Below are 14,057 nucleotides of genomic sequence, written 5' to 3'. Positions count from 1 at the left end.
AAATTGACTATTTAATCAAATGACAACAAGCAATATATCATTTAAACATTACTGGAAGATATTTCAGTATAGGGAAAAACTTAAGCATCAGCCATATGTGGGAAAGTTGCTGGTTTTTCCTAAACTGAGAAACAGACAAGGAGAAAACAAACTGAAAGTTAACAATTAATGACAGACCAGCACATTTGCCATTTACATTTTGCAACTACCTCTTGGGCAAGGTCATATACTTCTAAATTTGGCTCAGAATTCTGTTCTGCACAATGCTGGCATCTTATGTGATTTACTTCAGCATCTCAGTATGATCTTGCCTGCTATCTCCTATCATGTTATCAGAGATAAAGACTTACTATATTACTCAAAATAGAGCATAAGTTTTCGAGCTTGAAGTACATTCAGGTGGCTTGTTTTCAGTTTTTCAAAGACTCAATGAACACTGTTTCAGGGCTTCTATTCAACTAAGATTTCTTCCTTAAAGGAAGAACCTACGTGTTCAAGTGGAATTCCATTCATTTTGGTTCAGCTTTTCAGGAAAAAATCCTCCCCCAGTTTTTATTGGGGGAAGAATTAGAGGTGTTCGGAACAAGAACATACAACTGATCATTGACTATTAATATTCCTGTTTACTAAAGCAGAGCTTTCATAAAAAAAGATTTTTGCACTATTTCCAATCTTCTCCCCTAGAAATCCATCCAACAATTTCTTCTCTTCTTGATAGTCATTCCTATTACTTTGTTTCCTATGAAGACATGTGAAATGCAATGATTTTAACAAGGATATAATTAGAACATGATCAGCTGATAGAACTGATGACCATCAGCTGGAAGTGCTAACTCCACAGACAGGAATTACAGCACTTCACAAAAGGTTTAAACAGATGGAGGGAGAAGAAAAACCTGTATATACCCGTAAAGCACACCCCTCCTCAGTGGACTCTGTTTTCATATTCTATCTTACAACAAGTGTTATTTCCTGATTAAGATTTTTAGCAAATGATACTCGCAGGAGTAAGTGATATGGCTAAATCACGACTCAAAATAAACTGGGAAAAGTTTTTGTTGTTGTTGTTTGTTTAAATAAAGAGAAGAGTTAAATCATCCAAGATCAAGTTAGATTACCATAGCAGGATAGTGGGTTTTCAAGAAATACAGATTTAGTTGCACATGCCAATTTCTCAATTAGAATAACCATATGCATTTTTGTAACAAATCCAGAACATTCAACGAACAGAACTACTTTTTTAAATCACAAGTTTATAGCAAGTTTAACACTTAATGAGAAGCAAGTTTTGAGTTACCAAATTTGTATCTTAGTCTCTAAAACCTCTATGATATCAAGAATTCATGTTCTTTATAACAGTAAAGATGAATCATGAAACCTCTAAACATTGGCAAAAAAGCTTTTGCCAGTAGTCTCAAATCTTTGAGATGTTTGAGGGGAAAAAGAGTACAGTCTGCCAAACCCTAGGCCCTGAGCCTCAATACACAACCCTAACAGAATGAGTTTCTGAAACACACATTCGATATTTAATTAAGCTACATTTGAGACCTGTTTGATATTGCACTGAAGAATTTGCTTCCGAAAGAAAATTCTAAACCACCACCTGAGAAGTCTCACAGTTCAAGGGAAGTATTTAGTGGCAGTTATTGTAGTCCCTTAACATCTCAGGGCTCCTGTTGCAGCTGCCATGCAACACAGCAGTTTGGAAGAGAAGCAGGAGAAAGTGGTTTTTTTGTTGTCAGTCTCACTCTTTCATTGCCAGCAAATGCCCCACTACCCGCTAAATCACTTCCTGAAGCCACCCAAAACCTTCAGGAAGTGTCTTTAAAAACCTCTCAGCTTAAGAAGCTACAGCACTAACCATTCTTTCTGGGGCATAACTTCAGCAACACAAGGTCTCTCCTGTATGCTTAACAGTATCACTTAAAGACCATTAAAAAAAAAAAAATCACATTCCAATCTACAATAGTTGTTTCGAAAGAACATAAGCAGCATATCAAATAAATGGTCATCTTTTACTACAGTTCAGACAGTTTAAAATTTAAGTCACTTAAAGTTTTAATGTTTCCTTACGCATACAGCTGAAATATCACCCACACTGTTAAACTGTGAAAGAACCTAACAAGAACAGTATTCACAGACCAAAAAGCCACAAGCCTTTGATACAGACTCTTCTTAATTGAAAGGCTGCTACCTGTCAGTGCCTTCTGTTCTAAATATTTTAGTTGCAGTTAGTCTGCAATTTCCTATTCACTATTTAGTTAATACTAACCCATGAGATCAAAGATGAGTCTAACCTCTGCTAGCAAAATACGAGCCACAAAAATCCACCTGAACTACAGGTTCATTTTAATTCTGGAAAAAAAACAAAACAAAACTTTTTTTCTTTCACAAAGCAAGCAACTTTCAGATCACAAAAAAAAGCAACAACATATCAAGCTTAAGAGGTTTTTCATATATTTATTTAAAACCTAAAGTCATTTCAGTGTGGGCAGGAATTCCAAGACACCTATGCATCTGAGTTGGGACAAGTTTGGCATTTCCAGACCTCTTCATATATGGAAAAGGGGAAGAAAAAAAAAGAGACAGGAACACTCTTGTTATATTCAACTTGCCATCTGCTACTAAGACTCAACAGGAAACTAAACAAGAAACATCTCACCTCAAGTTTTATTTAATTCTCACCAGGTTAGGATGTAGCATACTATCAACCCATTTAAGTCTCAGTTTTAGGTTTACTATGCTCCGTAAAAAGAATCATGGATGGAATTACAAAGTAGATCTTATTTAATGAAAGTAGAAAATAATTTATCTCTCTTAAATACATTTAAAGATCTCGCCTCACAGCCAGAAGCAACAAAATTTGCTTTAGAAGCACAGTCAGAGGGACCTGGACAAGCTCAAGAAGTGAGTCTGTGTGAACCTCATGAGGTTCAACAAGGCCAACTGCAAGGTCCTGCACCTGGGTCGGGGCAACCCCCGGTATCAAGACAGGCTGGGGGATGAAGGGATTGAGAGCAGCCCTGCCGAGAAGGACTTGGGGGTACTGGTGGATGAAAAGCTGGACATGAGCCAGCAAGGTGCGCTCGCAGCCCAGAAGGCCAATCGTATCCTGGGCTGCATCCAAAGAAGCGTGGCCAGCAGGTCGAGGGAGGCGATTCTGCCCCTCTACTCTGCTCTGGTGAGACCCCACCTGGAGTACTGCGTCCGACTCTGGAGCCCTCAGCGTAAGAAAGATATGGACCTGTTGGAGCGGGTCCAGAAGAGGGCTACGGAAATGATCAGGGGGATGGAACAGCTCTCCTCTGAAGAAAGGCTGAGAGAGTTGGGGTTGCTCAGCTTAGCGAAGAGAAGGCTTCGGGGAGACCTTATTGCAGCCTATCAGTACTTCAAGGGGGCTTATAAAAAAGATGAAGGCAAACTTTTTAGCAGGGCCTGTTGCAACAGGACAAGGGGGAATGGCTTTAAACTAAAAGGGTTAGATATAGACTAGATATAAGGAAGAAATTTTTTACGCTGAGGGCGGTGAAGCACTGGCACAGGTTGCCCAGAGAGGTGGTGGATGCCCCATCCCTGGAAACATTCCAGGTCAGGTTGGACGGGGCTCTGAGCAACCTGATCTAGTTGAAGATGTCCCTGCCCACGGCAGGGGGGTTGGACTAGATGACCTTTAGAGGTCCCTTCCAACCCAAACTATTCTATGATTCTATGAAAATTGACTAATGTATGTAATATTCAATCACATGAAGGATACACAGCAGCCCACCCCTCTTCCCTAGTCCTCTCTGTTCTCTTTTGAGAGAAGGAGCGAGCAGCAACAGGGAACTAACTTCTCAAGATTTTTTAAGCATTCTTGCTGGGTTGCAGCTAATACAGATCAGTTCTGACATCTGGTTTGTCACATATGCCACAAGTATGTTGTGCTGACAGCTAAGAAAGGGTATGGAAAAGAGGGAACAGAATGAGCAGGCAAGGGTGAGAAACAGTTCAGTAACCATTGCAGCTAAAAAAGTGTCAAAAAAACAGCTTGAGGTTCCTTATGAAGTAACCTGAAATACGGAGAGAATTTTTCTGAAGCTACAACTACCTCTTCTGGAATTCATTTTCCAGAATAGATAGGCAGTTTCCAAGACATACTACTGAAATTCAGGAAGTCAGTTTTGTATGAAATACTTAATTCAGTAGCATGAGTTAACACTCAGGCCATTATCGCTCAGAGCCATGCTTAGGGCTATTCTGTAGCCTTAAACCTACTGATACAACTATTGGTATCAGTGGCATTGCTCCTTACACCATTCATTAGATCACTTCAGCATTTACAGGCATTAGACTTCAAACAGAGGAACCACTCTTCTCCTCCAGTCCACAATCATGAAGAACAGCTCAGGAATTCTGACAAGTAATTTCTACATGACTCCTGTAATGTCTTTGAGGAGTAAGGCAAGCACATATAGCTAGAATATTAGATGACCTTATGACTTGTGATTCAGAGAAGACTTCACACTATCAGACTAAGATACCTAACCTGAAATCTGTCCCCGATACTCTGAAAATACTGTTTGGTAACATGTGTCTCATTAAAAGAAAAGTATTTAAGAGGCATTGCTTCAGTTGTTGATTCACAACCATTTTCAACAGATGAAAATCAGTACTGTAACATTAATTTCCTAGAGTGCTTAAAAAAAACAAATGCTCATTTGCCTCTAGTTATAGCTCCAGAGGTAAGACACATCTTAACACCACCTTACTCTTACAGGCAGAGGTGATGACTCTGAGCATGAAGGCCCCAAATGTTGTATCAGAATAATTCCAATCTGTGTATCACTCAAAATATCTTACATGTTTTTTTCTCCAGGGTGGTGGGAACCAGCATTACTAGTAGTAATAGTTTTAGTAGCAACTATTCCCAATCTTATTTAGTCTGGCATTACTGCCCAGAGTATTATCAAGGCCAACACAATGATAATAGAAGTTTTTACCCCATAAAATAGTCTCATTACTAGTAGTAATAGTTTTAGTAGCAACTATTCCCAATCTTATTTAGTCTGGCATTACTGCCCAGAGTATTATCAAGGCCAACACAATGATAATAGAAGTTTTTACCCCATAAAATAGTCTCATTCCTTTTTCTGCTGATAAGAAAATGGTGAGAAGAATTCAGTGTCTTCAATACTTTTGCTCTTTCCTATATGTGTATACACATGCATATATAAATACATAATTTATACGAACAACATCAATAAAACAATGTTTGTAATCTGTGTAGAACTACCAGTCAGGAGCAGCCAAGCAGAGCATAAACAGAGTAAACAGAGTGAAATCCCGATCAAGACCTGATACAAGGTATTTAAAGCATGATTGAACAACACATGTTTTTTCACTACACTAAAAAAAGTACACTGTAGACAGCTAAATTCCTAACAAAATCTATGATGCCAAAGTGATTCATGGATTTCCTGCAGGTGACTCATTAGTGCTTTCACTTCAGAGAAAAAAAACCACCAGAAACATCTTGTAAACATAGGCAGACATCCCTCAAACTAGGGCCAACCCCAGACTTCGCTTATAGCAAATATTTATCAAGTTTTTCTGCCTTTTTTAATTCAAGCTGTTCTCTCCATGATTCAAAGAGGTCAGAAATACAGCTTTCAAGATTAGCAAATTTCTGAACATGCCTTTATAGTTGAGAGAGGAGAGTATTATAAAGCTTAGGTCTGAATCTAAAGAGCTGATGCTATCATACAAAGCAATACTTTGCGAGGTTTGCCAGTATTACCTATTTCAATCCACAAACGTATAAAGATTAATTCAGAGCAGTCTCTATGGGACAGAATAAAACCAAGGCCTCCAAAAACAAGCAAAGACACAGTTACGAATATAGCCTTCTGACGGACTATTAAACATATTAATGAATGCAAGTTATGACTGTTTTTATTAATATGGCAGTGACTCATCACACAGTAATCCATTTACTCATTTCCAGTCAGTGGCCTTGATTATAAATGGTCAAATGTAATAAAATTGTAAACTTTGTCTTAATACAAGCAAGAGCTATTGATCCAAGAAATACTTCTTGTGAGAGAACTGTTTCTTTCTTGGGCTTAGTTTCAACATACTAAGGTATTTCATTTCATAGCCCTAGAGCCCACTTTCAATAAGATGATCCACAGACGGTGTTGGAAAAACAAAACTACAAACACATTGAAATGGGAAAGCGTGACTAACAATCAAGAGTTTCAAGCAGACTAAGACTTCAATATCATATTACCTTTCATTAATCTGTAGGTCACACACAATAGAGATCACATGTATACTGGCTGAAAATTTAAAGGTAGGCTAAGGACAAAATGCTGCTGAACAGCATGCAAACTGCTGGGCACCGGCAAAGCCTCCATGAAGTTAATGGACTTCAAGAAAAAAAAAAAAATCACAGCAATGGCTGCATGAAAAACAAGTGATTGGTGCTTTTAAAATTAAAGCTTTCAAACACCAATCTCCAGAACTGCAGTTTACTAGTTTCTGCTTTTAGTACTCTGGGTCAAGTAAGAGCTTTTGTGCCTATGCAGATGATTATAACTATCTTAAATCTGAAATGGAGTTGTTGGGGTCCCCCCCCAAAAAACATGCACTTCATTGACTAGCAGTATTGTTTGCCAGCTTAACATCAACTATTTTGTAAAGTGATTTATAAATCAAAGTATTACTGGACTTTCAACCATAAGTGAAGCTGCTGGACAAGAATAAGTCATGTTAATTTGAGACAGACTGTAATTTTACCTAAGGGATGCAAACAAATTGTACTGACAAGACATGACTCAAGTATGAAAACATAACACAAGAAAGACCAGTATGAAAAACAGTTCTTTGGATAAACACAGATAACAATGGTATTTGATGTTTACGTATAAAGTTTTTCCAGCCTTTTAAAAAAAGCTCATGAAGTGTACTGTAGTCAGATAGCCAGCCTGGTCATATGCATGCTTAACTGGCTTTTTCGGCATAACATGGATCCCAGTTTTAGGAAGCTGTAACATCTGTGCAACCTGCCACGTTTAGTGAAACATCCAGCTGTTTAGAGTATTTTTAACTTATAAGCAGGTACACTGTGTTCCTTTACATCTAAGCTACGTATATTAGTCAAAGCAAGCTGATTTCTAAGGATGGTATTTCATTTTATAGACACCTTTATTGACTAACCTCCCAGATAAGATATTATAATTACCATTGTTTCAAAGTTTCCATTAACACAACTATCTACAATTTTTGTTCCCACTACCTTCTCTGCAGCCTGATATTAATACACGTAGGCCCCCTCTGTAGTTGTCACTTATACTGCCTATAGTTACTAAAAAATTTTGATAGCAATTTACAAGTGTAGACACCTGTTCAATTTCTCCTAACAGAGGAGACCACAGAATACATTTGTTCAAAGATGCAATCACCATTTACCAGAAACACTGGCAAGCATCACTTATATATGTTGGCTGACACCAACGCAAGATGGCCCTTTTTATTTAATGATGCTCCAGTCAGGGTGACCAGATGCATTTCAACATCATAAACTATTCAGGTTAAGCACGGGGAGTAGGCAGGGGCAGCCCGACTTTATTTTGCAGAGAAACAAACACATCGCGCAAGAAAAGCAATCCCTCGGCCCGCAGAAGGTACGTTTCTCGCTGGGCCACCGGTGCCAGGACACGCGTGACCTTCTGCACCGCGGCTCGCCCCGGTACAGCGCGCTGGGCAGCTGCCTCCCGCAGCGCGGAGCCACCCTCGCGGGGACGGCGGCGGCAGCTGGGCTTGGCCTCAGCGGGCCGGGGCGATGGGGAGAGGCGCTCACCCGCCGCCCGCGCAGGGCTGAGCCCCGCAGGACCGACCTGCGGCACCTCCAGGGAGGCCCTCGGCGCACAAGCCCTGCCGCCCCCCGCCCTCACCCGGGGCTCGACACCGCGACCGGGCGCTCTCGGCGGCTTTTGGGGTGGACCCTCCGCCGGCCCTCAGAGGGCAGCTCCGCCACTGCCCTTCCCCTCAGCGAGGCTTTCCCCGGCCATTGTCAGCCGCCGCCCCCCGGCGAGGGCACCCCGGGCGGGTGGGTCCCGGCCCGCCCTTCCCCACACAGGAAGCGGGCACGGAGGCGCGCGCCGGCCCCAGCCCCGCCGCCGCGGCGGGAGCTCACCGGCTCTCAGCTGCAGGCTGCCGTCCCTCCGGCTGCACCACAGCGCCCGCTCCCCGCTTTGCAGGATGTAGTGGTCCTTGGCTTGGAACAGCTCCATCCTCGCACGCCGCCGCGCTCCTTGCCGCCGCCGGGAAAGAGGGAGTGCGGGCGAGCGGGGCGCTCCCGCCGCTCCGCAGCCGCGCGGCTCCCGCGCGCGCACGACGGGCGGAAAGGGGAGGGGCGGAAAGGGGAGGGGCTGGACGGGGCGCGCTCCCGAGCCGAACGCGGGTGCGCGCACGCGCGCTGCAGCAAGGAGGCCGGCGAGTCCCGGCGCCCCTGCTCCGGTGAGGGGCGCTTCGTCAGCCGGCCGCGCGCGAGCTCTAGTTCCGGCCCCGCCGCCGCTGCCGCACGTGACGCTGCCTGTCAGCGCCTCGCCGCGCACTTAAAGGTGCAGCGCGCGCTGGGCGGGGCTTGCGGGGGGCGGGGCTCCCGCTCGCCCGTCCCTCGCGGTCCCCTCAGCCGCGTCCCCTCAGCCACCCGCCGGGGAGGGAGGCAGCCCGAGGCCCGCAGAGACAGTGAGGAGCGGGGAGGGGACCGGGCTGAGGCGCCGCGGCGGGGAGGGCCGGTGGGCAGCGGGACGCTTTGCCCTCCGCGGCGGGGATAACCAGCGATACCCCCCGCGGCCGGCTGGATCTGAGGGAGGGGCCCGCGCCCTCCCCTCAGCGCCGGCGCCGCCCAGCCTCGCCGCTCTCCCGCCGGGGGCGAGGGCAGCCCGGCCTAGCTCCCGGGTGGCCCCGGCTCTCCCCGGCCCAGCGCTCGCCGACTCTTGGTGCCTGGAGGAGTGCCCGGCCCCCGCAGGGCCTGGAAGCCTTCAGCAGCACAAGCCGCAGAGCCGCGGGAGGTTATAGCCAGCCACCACAGGCGAAGTGATAACCACCAAGTCGGTATCCCCCAAGCTTTTTCAGCTTTTCCCAAGAGGGAGCAACTTTAATAATTGGTGGAAACAGGCAGGAGTTGATATAGTGTATCAGCTAGTGGTGAAAGGAAATCTCAACACCATAGCACAGGACTCATTATGATTTTAAATATTTATACAGAAAGGAGCACCTCCTGGTACAAGGGTAATTATACCCTCTATCTCCTCTCCAGGCAACACTGGAAAATGTACCAGCAAACTCGTCACTGCTACAGGCCCTTCCCAGCCTTACCGGCCACTTGTCCACAGGTTTCCAGAGCTTTTGTTTGTTTATAGAAGCTGAAGTCCCACTCCCTATAAAATTGAAGTAGAAATGGACAAAGACAAAAAGCATCCTATCATGCATACAGGCATTTGGGAGCAGCTTGGTTTGTTGAAAGAACATCTAAAGTATATCTTGAAAATTAATGGTGCACACAAGTAAGTAGTTTTACATAGTACTGGAAAACCAATTTTCTCATATTTTTCTTTATTGCCATCTACCCTTCTTTCTTAATGATCAATTTTTTTAAATGTGTCTAGACAAGTTTTATATTATTTTGAGTGCAGTTTAAGATTTGTCGTTCAAATATAAGGTCTGACCTCTGATGTTGTTGCTTTTTTTCTTGTAAGTACACTTTAATAGTATAGGAACACTATGAATGGAACTGAACTCTATTTGATTTGATAATAGATACTAGTATTTCTACATTTTCCCCAGGGCAGGTATGCAAAAGGACGCACTATTCTTTCTTGGCTACAGATCCCAATTTTGAAAATGCTATGCCTTCTGAATGCCCTACAGCTTCCAGTGTAACACTGTCCTGCCTAATTCTTGCACGTAGCAGTCAATGCCATTGGCAGAATGCTAGTAATGCTAGTAATTCAGATCACTCGTGCAGGTATTGGGCAAGAGAAGGGTTTAAATGGTTTCTCAGCATTTTAATAAATATATCTCTTTTGAATTACTTTCTTCTTGATTTTCCCATAAGCACAATGTCACATATTTTCAAAAGCATATCAAACATACACAGAAATGCAGTACAGGGATGGACTGGTCCACGGCTTGTTTCCTAGCAGAACAACATAGTGCTGTTATCTCACTTGTAACTGAAATACATTTATAGTGCCATAAAATGAAGCCTAGCCCGAGTAGAGAAAGCACTGTGAAATTTCAGGTAAAATGAATGGACAGCAGAGCTGTGATTGCAATGGGACATATTTTGTGTCTCTAACTGAAAGCTCCTGGTGTGCAAAGAAAGCTGTGTCTGTCTTTCAGTTTTAGCTGCCTAAAGGGAAGGGTGAGGAGCGACAAGACCCTCAGGTTTTTCAAACGCTCAGCTCAGTAAAATCCTTGCTGCAGCTTCTCCTGGAGAGAAGTCACTCTGTGACCCTGCAAGGAAGCTGGCAATTGACAGCTAAAAGAGATTCTTGAGTTTTGCTCTTCTCCTGTGTCTCTTCCCTGCCTTGCACTATGAGCAGGGCAGAAGGACAGTAGTTTAGTTAGATAATGAGTCACAGGCAGCAGGCATCTTAGTGGCAGTAGCTGCAGCATTCCCCTTTTCACAGAGAAATGTGTGAAGCCTTAAGGAGAAAAGAAATTTGAGAATTACTTGGGGCCAAGATTTGCTAAGATGGGAGGTGAGGCAGATTTTTGAGAAGTTAGCTCTCCTTAGGTAGAAGAATCTCTTAGCTGTCAGTTGTACACACCTGTCTGCCTGAAATACTTTGTCATTGTTTTCTGGACAGTGCAAATAAACATCTTAGTCAGTGGTACCATTCCTTCATTTCATTGTGTAAATGTAAGCATTTGACTTTTACATATACATTGAATTAATTATCTGAGAAACCCATAAAGACTAAGGTGATTAATATTGTCTTGTAAGAATAAATGATAATCAATATGAAAATGACAGTAAGAAAGATGTCCTGCCCCCTGCTATGGGCTCCACCCACTCAGCGCGGCTCCGTGAACAGTTGACTTGGCATTTGTCACACAACAGGAGAGTGGGAATCTCCAGCTGGAGCATGGGAACTAGCAGTGGAGGTCAGAGATTTCCAGAATGAGTCTGTTCTGTCAGTGGCAGATCCATTTTAGGAATTTCCCTCCCCTGCCAGAGGTTTCTGCTTCCCTTTGTCATGCAAAATCAAGAGTTCCTTTGGACACACTCTAGCTGGGAGCACTGAAGCCTCTGCTGACAGAAAGGGATGGACTACTGGGGAGGTTAGCCTCTTCAACTCATAAATAAAAAGATTTACCAATTATTATTAAACTACCTACCATTGAACAGCACTACTTTCAAACCATTCTTTGAAAGATTGGTTTCTCTCTCATACAACGTTTCTCCGTTAGTGTATTACTCATACATTAGTTATGCTACAAAACATGTGACTAAAGGACATTAAGAAATGAGAAATCTCCTTATTAAATGTTAACATTCAAGACCCAGGCAAGAGCTTGATTTTGGAAGGTACTGAGCATCCAGTCTATAAAAGCATTTAAGTGTATGCATGACTTTAGATGTATAAATTAAATACGTTTGATTGGACGTTAACATCTTTTAAGATGAGCATGTGCTTCAGAACTTTTCTGGTTTAAGACTAGAAACTGAACATCTCAATGGGTCAAAACATAATCCTTTATTTTTGCTCCCATGTCTTTTCTCTATTTCTGGGTAGTCAGCGCTATCATTTGCTAAATATTTACCACTGCCACTTGCAGTATCATCTCTATTCTGCATGCATTTCCCAAATAGTTCAGTGTTGTAGTGCAATGCATAGGGTTGCCATTAAAATAATTCAGAGCTCCTTGCAAGGATTTCAAGGACAGACTTTTTTGCCCTTGTTCATCCTTTGATCAGGGTTTTTTTCCCCTTGGGTAGTTATCTGTTTACATTCAGTGTGTTTTCCATAGATTCACAGCTGGGCAGTGTTTTTATGAGCCTGTCAGCTTTAGTTAGCATAGGAAAAAAAATTGGAAAAGGAATTTTGCATTTTTGCAATTCATTGTCAATAGCTAATGGTAAGGAAATGCGTAGGCTGACAATTAGTCATGCACTCTCAGTATTACCTGATTGCCCGCAGCTTGATTTCAAGTTTAAATGCTGATTAATGGGAAGCGATAGGATTTAGCAACACTCCGTACTTGGAAGTACAATTGACTGGACAGATTGGACAAATACACAGCTCTTCCTGGGATGAATGATACCAGTTTTGGAAATGACACTCTAGAGAGTGTGAGGATCTTTATTTCTAAATGTCTGTGATTAAGAAGTTATGGAACATTTTTTTGTTTGGTTGGTTTTCATGCTCCTGGTAGCTTCCAGACGAACATCAGAAAAATCTTCTTTCGCAGTGAATACACCTGTAACATATTTGAAGCACTCCTATTTGCCTGCATGATATTGCTGTAGTCAGCTCATTCCTCTTTTGCTATTAGAGATACCAGTTCATAGGTGCATTTGGTGGAAATTTCATAGTACTGACATTTGCTGCTTTGCTTTCGACTGACAGGTTGAGCCATCACTTATTTAGCTATCCGACAATGAGTGGAAATAATTTTTGCTGCCTTATTATTCAAGGTATAATCAGTCTAGTTGTTTAGAGGATTGTCAAGTGCTATGATAAAGATGATAAAAAGCAGTTTTGCAGTGACATTAGCCAGCTCTCTCAGCACTTCTGGATGCATCCCATCAGGTCCCATGGACTTTTTGTATGTCAGCTTATTTAAGTAGTCCCTACCTTGGTCTTCTTCCACCACTGGTAGGACTAATGTACCCCAACTTTGCTATTAGACGCAGAGGCATGGGAGGCCTGAAAGCAAATCCTCCGGTAAAATCTGAGGCAAAAAAAGGCCTCAGCCTTTTCTATGTCCTTCATCACAGGGTTGCCCACCCCACTCAGCAGTGGGCTTAAGTTTTCTTTCGTCATCTTTTTGATGCCAAAGTAACTACAGAAGCCTTTCTTGTTACCCTTCATACTCCTTGCCAGTTTTTAATCTAGCTACGCTTTGTCCTTCCTATTTTCATCCCTGTGTGCCCAGGCAATGCATCTGTATTCCTCCTTGGTAGTCCCTACCCACTTACGCCTTCCATATGCTTCCTTTTTGCACCTAAGCTTAGTTAGGTTTTCCCGATTCAGTCAGGCTGGCCTCCTGTTATGCCTGCTGTTTTTCTTGCAAGCTGTTTTTTTGCAGACAAGACAAACTGATTTGCTCATTTCTGTAACTCAGATGGTTCTGATGTGTTCCTACTAATACAGGAATATGAATAATAAATCCATGATGCTATACCCTTACTGTCTTAAATCACATCCATGGATCGGGGCTTCTACAATATTCCAGTCAGATTCTTTAATTTACCTAATCCTTCATCACATATTTACTAACCTGATAGCTCCCCAACTGTGTGAGATGGTTAATAAACTATGATGCAAGAAGGGCTCTTAAGTTACTTTCCTCTTCTGAAATATTTTTTTAAAAAGGCTTTTGTGTGCTTTTTAGAGAGGTTATATTATGCATTAAACGGACACTCTGAAAAGCCTGCTTTGAGAAGGAATCTCCTTGGAACAAAAGTAACACAATAGGCTCTTCTGATTGGCAATATAGCAGGTAAAAAGAGATTTGTTTGTGACAGCCAACAGTTGCCACCAGAACACTTCTGAAGTACCTGCAAATGTCCTTTCAATATTAAAGACTCTGAAAAATACTTGTATATTGTGTTTTATAACAGAAAAATACAAAACCACTGGCATGAATATTAGCTTTTGGCAAGAAAACGAGAACTTTCTGAAAAACAGGGAAAGCAGTTCAACATAAGAATTTTTGCCTGAATTTATTTTTAGCTTTTTTCCCACTGAAATAACTTTTTCACATGGCAGCTGTAGTTGTTATCTCTAAAGGAAGAGGGACTCTGGTATTTCCTCCTTCCCCGTGAAAACCTCTTACTT

The 14,057-nt window shown here is 42.6% G+C and overlaps 1 protein-coding gene across 4 annotated transcripts in view; it reads right to left on the bottom strand.

The window, feature by feature from the left end:
- Positions 1-8,323, bottom strand: part of INPP5F (inositol polyphosphate-5-phosphatase F) — a 48,373-nt gene extending 40,050 nt beyond the window's left edge. For all 4 annotated transcript variants that reach the window (XM_076339123.1, XM_076339124.1, XM_076339127.1 and 1 more), the window contains exon 1: positions 8,177-8,323. In XM_076339123.1, coding sequence (XP_076195238.1) covers positions 8,177-8,273 — 97 coding nt within the window. In that variant the 5' untranslated portion in view covers positions 8,274-8,323. The remainder of the gene's footprint in view (positions 1-8,176) is intronic.
- Between the last annotated feature and the right edge of the window lie 5,734 nt (positions 8,324-14,057).

Source organism: Aptenodytes patagonicus, chromosome 5 (genome assembly GCF_965638725.1).
Source record: "Aptenodytes patagonicus chromosome 5, bAptPat1.pri.cur, whole genome shotgun sequence".
Lineage (NCBI taxonomy): Eukaryota > Metazoa > Chordata > Aves > Sphenisciformes > Spheniscidae > Aptenodytes > Aptenodytes patagonicus.
Note: the sequence above shows the minus strand (reverse complement) of the source record. Positions and strands in the feature narration are given on the sequence as shown.